The 15,256-nt window shown below is 48.6% G+C and overlaps 3 protein-coding genes across 9 annotated transcripts in view; 2 read left to right on the forward strand and 1 right to left on the reverse strand.

Moving 5' to 3' along the window:
• Nucleotides 1-2,404, forward strand: part of ABR (ABR activator of RhoGEF and GTPase) — a 39,335-nt gene extending 36,931 nt beyond the window's left edge. For 3 of the 4 annotated variants that reach the window (XM_027744182.2, XM_027744191.2, XM_027744198.2), the window contains one exon: nt 84-356. In XM_027744182.2, the coding sequence (XP_027599983.1) occupies nt 84-173 (90 nt within the window). In that variant the 3' untranslated portion in view covers nt 174-356. Of the gene's footprint in view, nt 1-83 lie in introns of all 4 variants that reach the window. The other variant, XM_027744175.2, reaches the window with a different exon arrangement.
• A 597-nt stretch (nt 2,405-3,001) lies between these two features.
• On the reverse strand, nt 3,002-6,841 carry TIMM22 (translocase of inner mitochondrial membrane 22). The gene is made up of 4 exons (XM_027744245.2): nt 6,575-6,841; nt 5,946-6,142; nt 4,965-5,037; nt 3,002-3,923 (listed from the first exon to the last, which is right to left on the reverse strand). The coding sequence occupies exons 1-4, from the start codon at nt 6,798-6,800 to the stop codon at nt 3,847-3,849; spliced, it is 573 nt and encodes a 190-aa protein (XP_027600046.1). The 5' UTR covers nt 6,801-6,841; the 3' UTR covers nt 3,002-3,846.
• A 191-nt stretch (nt 6,842-7,032) lies between these two features.
• The window catches only part of SPECC1 (sperm antigen with calponin homology and coiled-coil domains 1), an 89,914-nt gene continuing 81,690 nt past the window's right edge, over nt 7,033-15,256 (forward strand). The window contains exon 1 of one of the 4 annotated variants that reach the window (XM_027744632.2): nt 7,033-7,124. The gene's annotated coding sequence lies outside the window, so the exon portion shown is untranslated. Of the gene's footprint in view, nt 7,125-7,485; nt 7,715-15,256 lie in introns of those variants that run through there. The other 3 variants (XM_039381011.1, XM_039381012.1, XM_027744655.2) reach the window with 3 other exon arrangements.

The following is a 15,256-nucleotide window of genomic DNA, read 5'->3' on the forward strand; positions in this document are numbered from 1 at the left end:
TCACTCTTTGCTGCACAGGGACAAACTGGGAGGCGGCAGCTCTTCCCTTTTCTGGAGTAACGCCCCCCATTTGCCTTCTGCAGGTCCAGGTCCTTCTCTACTACCTGCAGCATCCTCCCATCTCCTTCACTGAGCTGAAGCGCAACACACTTTACTTCTCCACGGACGTGTAGCCTGCAGGGACAAGGCACCAGCTGCAAACACTCCCAGCTCCCTGCTGGGGGACACGGACTGGACCGCAGCTCCCAGGGAGCCCAGCCCGGACCCAGGACGGTGCCTCCTGCAGCTCCTGTACAATCGCGTTCCAGGGGCCCGGTCCTGCCGTGCCTCTCTGTAAAGTAGTCGTGTCTTATGTCCCTCCTTGTGTTCAAGAATTGTTTTTATGTATATTTGCTCAACGGAAGAGGTAGTGACTGACAAGGGCTGTGGACACAGGCTTCCCCCTTGGCTAGTTTTCTCCTGGACTCCTTTCCACCCGCTCACTCCTGCCAGGCACCCCTGACGCCTGCAGCGCCCCACGAGTGCCTGTTTTGCCGCCCAGCTCCCTTTGCCCCACGCCTGCATGTGCAGCACTGGCTCGCCCAGGGCCTGGGAGCTCACGGGCCTCCCTCCCCAGTGATGGTGACGACCAGCTCTGCTTTGGCTTGCTGCCTGCGCAATCGTTGGACCCCGTGCCTGGATCCCGCTCTGGCCCGAGCAAACCTGCGACCACGAGAGCAGAGGGGCAGGTGCTGCTTCCTCCTCGCCTCAGCTCTTCTGGGTGTTTTCAGGCCAGTCCCCTCTACAGCCCTAATCCCGTGCTTTGCCTGTGTGTGTGTAGCATGGCGGTTACTTCCCTCGCTGGATCTCGCCTCATTTTGGGATAACCCCTCACACAAGGCTGGAGCGAGAGGTGCTGTGCTGGTCTCAACCCACGGCAGGCTGGAGGGATGGCCAGCCAGGCAGGTCTGCTTCCTGTGCCACGGGCTGACCCCATGTCTGTGCTCTGGCATCGATGGTGTCCCATCGGGGCACGTGGATCCCAAATTTCCCCAATGTGGAAATTTGGCAGGGCACAGGGTCCCTGCTGTACACCTGTGAGGCACTCATGCCCCTGCCAGCCCAGCACTGCCATGAGCATTGAATGCACCCTGTGGCAGAGCCTGCCAGGGCAGCAGCATTCCTGCTGTGGCCACAGGAATGAGGAGGTTTTTGTTTCCCTCCTTGGCCTTCCCCACTGCACTGGGCACATGGCAGCACATGGCCTTGGAGGCAGCCACGCTGCCAGAGGCAAGTGCTCTGGAGCAACTGGATGGCCACCCAGCCTGGAAAGCAGCACAGAGGGACAGGAGGAGGAAAGCCTTCATGGCCTTCCCATCCGAAGGCAGAAGTGCTTCCTCTGCCACTGGATTAGCCGTGCCTGGCCAGCTCAGGTCTGTCTCAGTGGCTCCAGTTCTTGTCCCCTCCCAGGCTGATGACTGGAGTTGTCAGGCCATGTCCCAAGGCAGGACAGCCACGTGCCTGCACTCACTGCCAGGCTGTGCTCCGGCTGCCCAGTGCCTGGCTCCTGAGATGTCCCCAACCCTCCCACCCTCCCAGGTAGGTGTTGGTACCTGATGGGACACGAAACCTTTCGCTCTGTGAGCTGAGTCCGTGTTCTTGTGGGAAAAGCCCCCCCCACCTGCCCAACTGCGTTGGCCCTGTGCTCTCCTGTGCCAAATGGAGATGGATGAGAAGTGACCAAGCGTATCCCCGACAGCGGCGTTGCCTTTCCCCTCCCCACTAACGGACTGTTCCAGGTAGAGCCCGGCCCCCTGCCCCCAATGCACCAGGTATGTCCTCAGCCCACCTTCCTGGGGAAGGCAGCACCTGCCAGCCCTGCACCAGCAAAGCAACTAAGGAGGGGAGGTCTCAGTCCCCCTCCAAAGGGCTCACACTCCAGACCCTGCTCCTCTTGACTACCAGCTAAACAGAAGGGAAACAGCATTGCAGAAAATAACCAGGCGTCTGTCTTGGCCCTGGACCCAGCAAGGAGGCCGAGCTTTAGATCTGACTGCACAACGGACCCCTGTGTGTGTCTGATTTGTTACATGTGTCCAAGTCTCTGTCCACGACACCGGCATTCCAGATGGAGACTCTGTACAGCCAAATCTCCCCCCGTGTGACAGTGGCTGGAGGCCTGGTCCCCATGACTGGCTTTTGCTTGTTCCTACAGGAAGGAAAAAGAGGGGGGGTGGACTCTTGCAGCTACAGGTAGAATAGAACTGTTAATTAATATTTGACTTTCAAAAGTTGTTAAGGATATATTTTTGTTTGTGTTCTGTTTCAATTTCTGTAGATTATAAACTTTAAATGGCTGTAAAACCATGTGAGGAGAAAAAAAATGTTAATAAAAATGCAAAGCCCTGATATTTGCACAAAAGAAGCCCTGTGGTGTTGCTGTTTGCACTAACTGATCACCTTGGCATCACAGCTTCTACTCTTTCTGTCATGGAATTCTTGCTAGTTGCACTTCAAGCCAGTGGTATAAGCACAGGCAATGTGCCAGGCAATATATGAAGAGATTTCCTATGGTTTGGGCTACATCCTTGCATTTTGGAGGAAAACAACCTGGACTGTCTGGAGCCAGCCTGTTTAATCAGCCTAGAATTACTCAAGCTTAAAATTCAGCTGACTTGCACAGCTTCTGGCCTGAGGATACTGAACAGGCACAGCAAGGGACATCAGGAGATCTGGAAACCTCATCTGATAGATCACATGGTGCTGTCTTCCCACTTCTGTGTGGGAATGGGAGACAGTGTGCCTCCAAACTGACCACTGCATCAGCCAAACCACCCTGCCAGGATTGCTCCTCCAGGTAAGCACGTGCTGTCACTGTTCTGGGATGTCAAACTGTGGTTGCAAAGGAGGGGAAATGGATGGGAGAACCCCTATTAGGTGTGTGCACTGCATCTGAAGTCCCATCGCCTCAAAAGGATGGTGTGACAGGAAGCAGACTGTGTGCTGAGTGAATGCCCAGTTATCTGTCAAACAGTGGTTTAGTCTCACAGCTCTGCTTTCTAGTCTCACTATCAAACTGCTGGAACTAATGGGGCGAGCCTGGGGCAGTTAAAGCAGTAGCAAAATTCTTTGTACTCCCACAGCGAGGTTAAATCAGGCTAGCCAAGTGGCTACAGAGAATTATACTTCAGCAATAACCTCTTTTCTTTCCCCTTAAACTGTTCTGTTCATCTGCCAGTAACCACATGGCTTTAAGGCTAAGGATTCCTTTCTGCTTTTCCCTTTAAGACATGGTAAAGAAATCTGGCGCTCATCTCTGTACTTATGAAATAAGACAAGTTGTACAGATGGTGGTTTGTCTTCAAATGGTATTTTAAGAAAAGCCTGGAACAAACTTATTTCTCCACAGGATCTTACCTCTCCCCAACAGAGTAGCAAGCTGCAAACTGGTAACTGTTAAATGCTTGCAGCACGTTCAAACACGCGGTAACCTAAATCGGTGCATTTCTGTTCGGAGATTGTCCTCCTGCCTCTTTTGATGCCAGCAACAGACTTAATCAAAATCAGATTGAAAAAGCTCAGAGTCCAGGCATGTTTCCTGGAAACTGACAGTCAGCTGATCCATCCTGGAGATGCTGCTCTGTCCCTGGCTCCATCCTCGTGTACTCCCGCAAGTCTGCCCGGAGCAGCTCGCCCGGGCTGGGAGCCAGAGCGTTGTTAGTCATTCAGAAAAGCGGCCAACGCCGTCCCGCTCGCGCTCATCAGGACTCCAGAGGCAGTGGAAAGGTAAGCCTGGTGGTTGTGCTGTGGTGCAGGCTCTCAGCAGCAGCACTGGAGCTAAAGGGAAGGCTGCTCCCGAGGGATCTGTTACCGCAGGTAGTAATCGACCGCAGCGGAGAAAGCGGCGAATCCCCCGCAGCCGATCACCCCGGCCTTCAAACCGGCTGCAAGGCAAGGAGGGGAGGAAAATGAGGCAAAATAAGAAAAATACTTCTCTTCCCAGTAACTCGCTTATGCTGTGCTGGCTCAAAGGGGTCACACCTGCAGGAACGTGGCAGTGCAACTCCAGGGAACACCGGCACTGCCACTGCCCAAGGTGAGGGGGAGCCTGATGTACAACCCCCGCAGTGGGACCAGCAGGACACCCTGGCTGGGTCCTGTGTTGCTCAGTCTCCACAAAGGGACAGAAGAGAACATGCCACTGGCCACTACTGATTTTGGTGTGCTCTGATCTGAGCACTGCAAGCGGCTTTGTGGGACTAGGGAGGGACACGAAGAGCAGTTACGGCTCTGAAAGCTCTAAGAGGATTAGGTCGAGGACAGACACAACTTAACAAGCTCAATTAGAAGCACTTTCAAGAGAGCTTTCTTCTCTTTTATGCTCTATGGACAGGCTTTTTACTTTAGGAGAGCTGTGAGAAGTTTGATATTTCTGATGAGCAGACCAGGTCTCTTCCTACTTGGGGCTTTTTCCAGACGTTATTACCACTCAAGGCTTCCCAAATTCCCCACTAGTGCTGCCGGACTAAAACCCCAGTGCTCCTACTCCATACATATGTTTGATACGTAAGAAAGGAGGAAAGCAAATTAAGTGTTACTGCCAGTGAAATAGCAGATATAAATAAAGCTCTGTTCACACAAGAGCTATAGCTTCGGAGTTGTATATTTTTGGCTTCCTCCTCACTACAGCACAGAAGAATGTTAGGTAGCCAACAGTATCTCCTCATTCTTCTTCTTGTGAATTCTGTTGATTTTCCACCAATCTCACTGCCTGTATGACCAAGCTATCCCTACCCATACTTGTCTTTGGAGCTGACAGGAAGATGAGGGTGCAGCCCTGTCAGAACGGAGCACATCCTCATTTGGGCTTCACTATAGTCCCCATGCAAAGAGGTCTGCAGTGTGTGTTCCACACAGAACACTGTGTGCTCTATAACCAAATTCGAGTCTTATCACAGAAACAGTTCCCAGCAGGCACCACCAACCTCTGAAGCCGATGGCTCCTCCCGTGATGCAGCCACTGATAACACTGTTCTTCCAGTCTGACTTCCCACGATACTGTGGAATTAAAAACAGAGCCAACAGGTAAATACGGAATAAACACTCAGTATCTGCACTGACAGCAAGGAAGATTAAATGACCTTCCAGCCCCTTCTCAGCTGAGGATGTTTTTCCATCTGTTCTCAGCAGATGGCCCTGCACTCCCAAACTTGCAGGGCCAGGAGAGGAGGAAGGAACAGGTCTCTGGGAGAAGTAAGACAAATCCATATGGTGCAATGCAGTGCTACAGGAAGGATCCTCAGGTGAGCTGCTACATCCCCAGAACATGGCACTGAACATGAACACTTGCTTAGAGGGTTTAAAAGTGCTGTGACTACCTGAGTGCAGCCCTGAGCCCAGCCAAGCTGCTGGTTCTTGGCACAGGTGAGAGCCACAGCACCTGCTGACAAAGATGCACTATTTCCATAGCCAGGACATGCTGGATTTTCATCAGTGCAGAGACCAATTTGTTCTGCTCCACTGTGCAAAAAGATACACTTTTCTTTAGATGAGTTAAGAAATAGCTGTGTCTTTCAATTAAAAGGCAGGACTCAAATTCATGAGGGTAATTTTCCTATTTAAGAAACTGGATTATTGCTGAGCTGCACAAGTTCATTTCTTGCTGTAGGGGCCAGATGAAAACAGGCTAACTATTACTTAAGAACTCTAATCAAAGGATCCCATTCTACATATGGAATTTTGAGGCCCTCAAATTACCATGCTGCAACTCACCGTTTGAGTTTTAAAGTAAAAACTACTTGTAGCCAGGGTTTGAAAAAGCAATGCCTACACTTGCCAATACATTCAGGACTTAAACTGAAAAGGACTTTTCAAAGGGGATATACATACTTATGTGCATCAAGTACAAGTTTACTAAGTAAGTATACAATAAAACATTTCTCAGTGTTGAAGAGTTTATTACTCACAGATTCCACCACGCACTCCGTGCAGGAGAACATGGCACCCACGATGGCGAAGTTCTTGGCGTAGGAGATGCCCCTCTGCCCCATGTCCTTGAGCACCTCCTTGGCCGTGGGCGTGCGATAGGGATCCTTGGGATCAAACCCCACGTTGGTGTCGATCCCAGCCGTGAAGATCCCGAACGCACCTCCCAGCACAAACCCTGTCAAAGGCAAACAGTGTAACGTGAGCAGGAATTGGAGCGGCACATTCCCTGGAGCGGCACATTCCCTGGAGCGGCACATTCCCTGGAGTGGCACATTCCCTGCGGGCTCCAGAGCAGCCCTGGAGCGCCACGGGGGCAGTGCGGGAGCACGAGTGGCCGGTCTGTGGGTACCGCGGACACCTGCTGACAGCCTGTGCTGTGCTGGGGAAAGCACCTCCGCCTCTCCAAGGAAGGCAGACAGGCAGCGATCCCTTCCCGGGACCTCTGACAGGCACCGGCGGAGGCTTAAAAGGTGGAAAACCAAAGGCAGGGGCTGCAGCCTCTTCTCCATCAGCCTTTCCCGATTCCACCGGGACACCCCACTCCCGAACCGCCCCACAGCGGCTGTCCCGTCCCCCCAGCAGCCCCCGGCCCCCTCAGCCACCGCACCTCCCACACAGGCCAGCGCCGCCTTGAAGGGGCAGCTCTCCATGACTCGCTCCACCATCTTCTGCTCCTCGCTCTTGGGCGGGCAGGGGATGCCGCCGAAGACGGCGGGATCCCACGCGCGGGGCCGCCGCTTGTCGCCCACCAGGTGCTCCAGCAGGACGCTGTACTGCAGCGGCGGCGAGGGCGGTGGAGGCTCGCCCGGCACTGAGGGCGGTGGGGCCGCCATGACGGCCCTGGGACACCCGCCGGGGTTCGGCGCCGCGCCGGCGCCGCGCGCGTTGTCTCGCGGGAGTTGTAGTTCCGCTGTCGGGAAGCGCCGCCGCCGCGCCGCGCCGCTGGACTACACCTCCCAGCGTGCATGGCGGGAGAGGTACTACAACTCCCGGCATGCTCCGCGGCGCGGCGCGTGATTGGATGTGCCGGGTAGCGCGGGGACTACATTACCCGGCGCGCCGCGCGGAGGCCCCCTGGCGGTCGGTGCGGCCGCTGCAGGCGAGCGAGGGCTGCGCTCCGGCTCCGGCTGCGGGAGCATCCCAGGGAGCGGCGGCAGGTGAGCGCGGGGGGGTAACGGGAGCTGAGGGCTCCGCTCGGGCTGCGGAGGACCGGCAGGGCTGGCGAGGGACCGGCAAGGTCCCCCGGGGCACCGCCGGGCTGAGAGAGGGCTGAGGTGCCGCAGTGCGGGACCGAGTCCCCGTGCCCGGGCTGAGGTGCGGGGAGGGCTCGGGAGGCGCGGAGGTGTCGCGGTGTGGCCGCCGCGTCCTCCCGCGCGGCTGGTCCGGTGTGTGAGGGCAACAGGTCCCGCACGGGCGGGCGGACGGTGCCGGTGCCGAGCCCGGACCCTCCGCGGGCGGTTCGGCCCCGCAGCGTCACCTGAGCCCGAGGCACCTGAGCTGCTCCCTGTCCGTGTCCCCGCGGGGGGGGCGAACTCGCCGGGGCACCGCGATGTCCCCCGGCAGCCTTTCCGGGCAAACCTTGGTCTGCCCTGGTGTGGAGCAGCGCTGTTACTTCAGAACCTGTGTTATCTCAAAAGGGCTCAGGCAGTAACCAAAATCTGTCTTTCCATCACAAAATGCAAACTGGGCTCGTGTCAAATCTTGCAGGAGCCTTGGCTCTGGGGTGCTTGTTCCGTTTGGTGATGAGGTGAGAAATGTTGCTTTTCCCCTTCCTAAACAAGGTGCTGTGAGCATTAAAAATCTTGTGTTGCGTTTTGCTTAACCTGTTTTACTTTCTCGTTCTTGTGGACTAGAACCAGTTTTCATCTTCACAAGTGGTGATGGGGATGTCTTGCAAACACCTTTCTTCTTAATTGATATTTTTCCTATTTTAAGTTATCTATGGTTTTTAAACCCATGAGAAACAGCTGTGTTGGTTTCAATAGGATGCGTTGAATTAGTGTATTGCAATAATTGGAAGTTATTTAAAAGATTAAATAATTACTTTTAAATGATGCTTTAAGTCTGAAATCTTCATCATAGCCCGAAGTGCAACTCTTTAAAGGTCCCAAAGTAATAAATTTTCTTTCTTTTCTATTACCCTTTGCTCTCTGTCCTGCTTATGTCTTAGTTTAGGCCAGAATAGGTAGGTTCAAATAACGATGTAAACTGGTGGGTTTATCACTTCAGATGTTTAATTACACGAAGTTCAACAACTTTCCTCTAAATTCCACTGCCCTCTACTGGCTGCACCAGCGGGGCCACCTGCCCGCTGCTCTTCCCTCTCACTCTTTTTTAATCTTTTTTTGCTTGTTTATTGAGGTTTGGGGCGGGTTTTAAGCTCTTTTTTAAGGTCAGAAACCCCGGAAAAGCACGCTGTTAAAATCTACTACAGCGGGATCTTTACAAGGTAGAGGAGGTTGCAGGCAGGATGATCTCCCTAAGGAGCCCTCAACTTCAGATTTCAATCTTCTCCTTGATCCAAAATAACCTTGCTGGGCTGATCTCGGAGTCACACAGCAAAGTCTAATTTCCAAAGGCATGAAGGGAAAACAGGGTATGTTGGATTTGAATTTTCAGCACTGAAAGTCTATAGGTATGGTTGGAATATTGCTTTGACTTGCTTTTCTCAGTTCCTGGATTTGGGAGGAAATGCTGGGTTACTGTTTGTTTTTAAATATAATATTTTTGCAAATAAGATTATATAAAATATATTTATAAATACTCTTATATTTATGTGTTATATTTCCACCCTTAGATATTTAATAGTTTTCTCCTTTTCCCATTTATGCTGCTCCATGTTCTACTTATGAACAAATACTTGTGCTTGAGTACTTGAATAATCTCATCTGCCTGAACAGATTTTTTTGCGTGGGTGAAATCAGATGGAGGATTAAGGATTTGAGAGGGAATATGAGAGTTCAACACATCTTTGATTAATAAGTTGTTCAAATGAAACTTTCAGCTGTTTCTTCTTTATAAGCCTGTGAACCTTCATCACTGCAGTCGTGATGCATCCAGTGCTCTTCCCTCTCCAGGACTGCTGTCCCTGAAGCCACTCTTTCATCCTGCTGAGTCCAGCACAAGAGCTTAAGTTATTTTTATCCTTTCCCGGTGCCATGAAATGGAACATTTTCATCTCGGGCGAGCGTGTCCCTTCCCTGTGCCATGGCAGCAGTGGGCGCGGACGATCCCGAGTTTTTGTGCTGCTCCAACGAGCTCGGCGTCTGTTTCAGCAGAGGGCAGCACATGGAGACACCAAATAATTGCGTTTCACTTGACCTTTACAGTGACTCAGTCTTTCTCCCACACTTCAGTGTTCTTCCAGAGAGGATAACCCTTGGAAATAATGCGGGGTTTGTCTGAAATCCTGGGTTTGCATTTGTCTTAGCTGCAGAGTTCCCAGGCTTTGAACAGGCTCTAGCTGTCATTTTTGGCATTGCTATTAAAAAAATTAAAGTAAGTTTTCGCAGCACTCAACGTTATTTTGTCAAACTGCCACTTCCAGAGCCTTTTCTGAAGTGGGCAGCAAGTGGATGAAGGTGGAAGTCCACAAGAATTAGATCAGATCCAGCCTCTTTCATTCGTTCCTACCTGTGGGCACCTTTTTTCCCCTTACCAGGACTGTGATGATGTAGGGGAATGAGAGGAAAAGGGGGCAAATTAATGGATATTTTGAGGGGGAAAAAGGAAAAGCTTTCAATCACCACAAGCAGAAGAAAGTGTGGCTGTTTTTCAGGTGATCCCACTGCCAACCTCACTTCTTGTGTAGCAAAGATGTTTCCAGTGGCTACAAAAGGAAGGGTGCTGGGTCCTGCTGGGCTTCATTTCCATCCTATACATTAAACATGATCCTTTCCTACTTCTCATCCAGGTTGTGAATGTAGTATTTTATCTTTTTTCTTTTAAGAGATTTTAGATTTTAAAACACACTGGAGGAGTGTTTTGTGAAATATATTAAATTCAGTGAAAGAAAGCTGGTTTAGCTTCTGTACTTCCCTTTGCTTTTGAGTTTAACCAATTTATCTGTTTGAGAGTGCAGTTATTTTTTTCTCCTGAGGCAGCAAGGCTTTCAGTGTTGGAGGATACTGTCACTACCATGGCAAACAGCTAAAGTACTGAAAAAAAAGGTTAGATTGCAGCTAAATGGCAGGTATATGGGAGTTAAAAGGCATTCTGAGTCACAGATTTTTTTTATTTATTTTTTTTTCTTTAGGTCAATATAAAATAGACTGCAGAGAGAGGTCTTTCAATAAAATGTCCTTTTAGGATCAGCAGACTTGTTCCTTGTGACTGTGTTCTGTAGCTCAGAGAGGAGGAACAGGATGTGGCTTTTTGAGATGAGTGTTTGATCCTGTCTGCTCTCTTTTAACGTTTGAGATCTCAAAGTGTTCGTCCCTTTTGAAAGTGAGGTGGTTTCTTAGTGTTTGTTCCACTTCAGCAAGTTACTCCTTCTCCTGTTCACAGTTTCCCTAATATTGCACATGACTTTTGTTTTCACCTATGAAATTTGAAATGCACTTGTGTGGTCTAAAAAAAGCTCTGTGTAAAGTTTCAGGCATCATCATCTCCCAGGGATTTAAGCTGTTGCTATAGAAGCCTAAATTCTCTTTGAGAGACCTTTCCATTATAAAGAAGTTGATACTGCAGGAAAGTTGTCATGGAAATATGCAGCAAAAAGAGAAAGGAAATCTCAATTTGATGACTGTTACACAGGCTCAGCCAACTTGAGGTGGCTTCATATCTGGAGATCTGAATCTGCAGATTCCCTTCGTTGCATTCCAGTGGGCTGGAACTACAGAACTAGAACCCACAGAAATAAATGATTTAACACTTGTATAACCAAACACACCTCTTCAACTTGGTCAGCTTTGTCCAGATTCAGGTTTCCTCGCTGCATAATAATGTCTAAAAAGGAGTGTGGCACTAATCCTTGGGCTACTTAACCCTCCAGGTGGAAGGCAGGGTCCCTTTGGAGCTGAGTTTGGGGCTTTGTTTTGGGGCTCGTGGTGTCAGGACATTGGGGTGGGCACAGAGAGCAGCATTCTCTGCAGCCAGCCTGGTTTCTCTGCTGGAGGAAACCCCTTCAGGTGACTTTGGCAGGCCAGGGGATTTCCAGCAGCCTGGTTCTAATGGGGGACGAGCTGTAGCACAGCTTTTTATTGTATCTCTGGCAATGACCACTCTGAAAGGATTTATAGAGCTGCCACTATTGAAATGAGGCTTTCAGAACCAATTTTTAAAAGATTGACTAAAAATAGTTTGTTCTGCAGGCTTCAGTGCCATTTCAGCTTTGAACAGGAGCCCTTTGTGTTCAGCTAAATGATGGTATAAGCAGATCCCTCTCCATGAATTTCTTGTCCACTTATACCATCACCAAGCCTCTTTGGTTCCCTGGTTTCAAGCTTTTTTGTGCCTCTCTTACTAAAGCCTCCTGGTATCTAATAGATGTGATTATGAGTGAGCTGCCTTTAAATATCTATTACCAGTGTCACCATGGTAACTGCTGGAAGAGTTTCTTGTGGGTAGAAGGTTTCCAGCTCCCCGAGATACAACAGGGCAAAATGCTTAGGCTGTTGTTTTCACGGTTTGAATGTGATCAAAGAGGGGGGAAAAAAAAACATTTCTGATTTTTAATAACAGTGGATGTTAGTGGCACTGAAAGGAGTAAGATTGATGTTGAAGTCTGTCCTCAGATCAGAGAACAGGGGAGAGTTACACAGACAGGGACAGCCCAAACTTTCCCTGGACAGCGTGCAGGCTCCTGCAGGAATAGAAAAATGTCTCTCTCTTGGCTTTTCTTTTGATACTGTCAACAAGTGAAGTAATTAATCCTAATGAAGGATCCAAAATCGTGATATTCCATTTGCCACAGCATCAGGCAGAGTTGCTGAGTGATTCAGTGTGGAGTAGAAAAAATTGAGCTGGTTTGTGTGTTCTCATTTCTCTGCGTTGCCAAACTGCTGCTTCTCTCTAGACCTTCAGCTGCCTTCAGGCCAGTGGTGTTAGTTGGGTAATACCCACAGTGACTTTCCTGCTGTCCTAGATTTCCAAATCTTCCTCTTTCCTTCTCTCACATCTGCTTTCTTTCCCAAGTTCCTGTTGGGTGGCCAATCAATCCTCCTTTGCTCTGTAATGTCAGTTGTTTCTATCGGCTTCCACACGGCAGATTCACTGATGTCCCTCGTGCAAACTGTGTCTCTCCAGGGGGCTGTTTTGCTTTCATTTATTTATTTACTTATGGTAAACAGGTCACAAACTCCATAGGGCACTTCTTCCTTTTCATGCAATCTGTTCTCTTGCTTCATTACTCTCCTACTTGAATATCTGCTGGAGATGTAAAATTATCACTTGCTTTTATAGAAACATGGAAAGCTGAGCACCTATTCCTGCTGCTCTCCCACTTGCTGTGCCTCCTGCTTTTGGCATTTAGGCCTTCTGCCTTCTGGTGAGGGAGGATCCCATTCCTGTAACGGGCTGTTCTGCACAAGGAAATGGGACCTCGAGGAGAGGAGCAATTTGCATCCACTTTCTCTTCTGTGTGTGGGGACAACTGCCATGGCAGAGCCAGAGGTACCGTGCACCTTCTCATGTCAGAGTTCTGCTGCAGGATGAGCTCATGCTGATAAAGGGTTGATATTTGTCCTCACTTGCCTTTTGAGCCACATAGTGAGATTTTTCTTTTTTTTTTGCTGAGCTTAAAGATGCTTATAATTGATTTCAGTTATCAGGTTTATTCCATGCCAAATTTGCACTGAGCGTTTAAAATCCGAAGCGGTTGTGGTTACTAACCAAGAAATCCAAGGAAACAATTTCATACGAAGTGTTGAAAGCAGAACCTGGGTCTCAGAAGGGAATTTGCTTGCATTATACCACTACTCCTTTCTTAATGGTTCTTCTGTAGCACTGTGGTTAATGCTGGAAGGATCTCAGTGTTTGGGTACTTCCAGCTTCAGCTGTATGCTTTAAATTTCTCAAGTCTGCTAAGCTGATTTAAAAGTTCAAGCAGCAGCAAACATGTCTTTTCATACAAGCTGTCTAGAAGGAAGGAATTGCTGAACATTAATTTAGGTTCTCCCTTTTTTCTGGATTTGATTACATCATCAAAGCCAAACTTTTATGCTGCGTTTTCTGGGTGCCTCCGTATAACAGTGTGCATGACTTTTTCAAAAGTGCTTACTATATGGCAGTTAAAATCAATGGGCACTGTAGACCCTTAATAACTTGTGATATTTAGTCAGTAATTTAGGTGCCTTCATTTCCTGACCTGTAAAATAGATGAGTTATTAAGGTACTGCAATGATCAACTGATTCTGTTCAAGCAGCTGTAAAAGATGCAGGGAGGAAGAACGAGATGGAAACTCTAAGTCATTGCTGTGTGGGGAATCAAACCTTACCAACAGCCTTTTTTTCCCTGAAATCCTGATCTACATTAGAGGGCTTGTAGACCTCCTGAGAGTTGAACTCCTTGTGCTTCATCAGCTCCCTGTGTGAGTTTGTCCCAGATTTGTTGCTGCTGGGCTCCCCGTGGTGCTCCCCGTGCATCTGGGCAGACCCTGCAGCTCTGCTTCCATTCAGGCACTTCCAGTGTGAGTCCTTTGGAAACAAAGCTGATACCTCTGGGTCTTTTATTTGCATCACCCTCAAACCTACCAAAAAGTTCAAAGCAGTGGGACATTCCTCCACCATCCCGTTGGGGTTGTTAATTCTAAGGCAGCCTCCAGCACACATCCTCTCTAGTCCTTAATTTTCCTGTGCAGCTCTGCATTGTCAGTGATCAGCAAAAATTTAATGAAATGCTTTTCTGTTCAGGGTTCCTTAGAGGTTCTAGTGGATACCTGTTGGAATTCCTTCCCTGTTAGGTGATAAAATGCAAGGTTTTCCAGCATGTGATCCCTCTGGGACAATAAGTAAGGGGAACAAGTAGGGCTGTGCAGTGTTTTGCCTGTGTAGGTAGTAAAAACTTGCTGTGCTACTTGAATATGGTAATTCTCTATGAATTGTTAATGAATGCCACGTTATAACCTATATATCAGAAAACTAACAGTGAGGAACAATAAAATATAAAGATACTCCCTTTAAGTCTTACATTTAGTCATTGAAATAAAAAAATTCCGTTAAATAAAAAAGAACACATAAATTTTACTTTTTCGGGGAAGAGCATTGAGTGTTACCTTTTTTGCATGTGTAGATTTATCCACATTTTGAACAGCAGGCTGACTGCAGTGAAGCTGTCCTTGGTTTGCTGCTTTATCTGATGCCTAAGGAAGTGCAGACACTTGAAAATTGCAGAGAAAAATAAGCACTGGATGAATGTGCGCAAAAGTGATCAGAGACTTTTATTTTAAATACATGGAATGTGATGAGCATTCCTTCACTACACAGATTTCCTTTCTCATTTTGCCTTTTTCTGTGGGTTGGCTATTTTTTTTCCTCAGATAGATGTGCGTTAACTCTTCAGCGTTCTTCTCAGAAATGACAGAAATACTGAAAAATGCTGGCACATCTTGCAGACTCTTACTTTTGAAACAGGCAGTTTCCTAATTCTATTTTTGACTGTCTTAGTGGCTGTTCCCTTGGAAATTTTAAAGTTGTTGTCTGGTCTTCTGAAATTTTGGCAATAGGCACCAGAAGAAGCTGTTTTTCTTGTCTCCTATAGCACTTCATGTTCCATAAAACATATCTGCCTTTCCCCCCTCAGTTTATTTAATCTACTCTTTTCCAGCAACAAATATTTTCTCTGGTGGCAGGTCAAAGCTGGTGGCCAGGCTGAGCCCCTCAGGTGTAGGAGTGGGAACATGAAACTGTGAGAAGTCTCTTAAGAACAGGGAAATAAAAATAAATCCAAGTTCTTCGAGTCAGCACACACAGATTTCTTGTGCTGGTGGAGCCTTTTTGGCAGCAGTTGCAGGAGTTCAACTCGTTGCATCCACCCACTTGATCAGCATCATCTTGTTGACTGAACAGCAGTTGTTTTTGTCAAAATGGAAAGTGGTGCCCCCATGATTCATCCTGCAAATGTCCACTAACGGCATCAACTTCCCGACATCTGCACTGCAACTGAGAAAACAGAGAAGTTTGTATCAGTTATGTCCAAAAAGGAGGAAAGCAGTGAGTAAATGCTGTCCCAAAGCCATGGCCTGACTCCACTAATACCCACTGTCTGATGCAGACTTTCCTTTGTAATTACTTTTGGGTTTATAACTCCAGACAGCAGTGTTCCAAGCCTTATAACTGAATTAGAGACTTG

Source organism: Pipra filicauda, unplaced genomic scaffold (genome assembly GCF_003945595.2).
Source record: "Pipra filicauda isolate LSUMZ 115617 unplaced genomic scaffold, ASM394559v2 scaffold211_size2331000_pilon, whole genome shotgun sequence".
In the NCBI taxonomy this organism is placed as follows: domain Eukaryota; kingdom Metazoa; phylum Chordata; class Aves; order Passeriformes; family Pipridae; genus Pipra; species Pipra filicauda.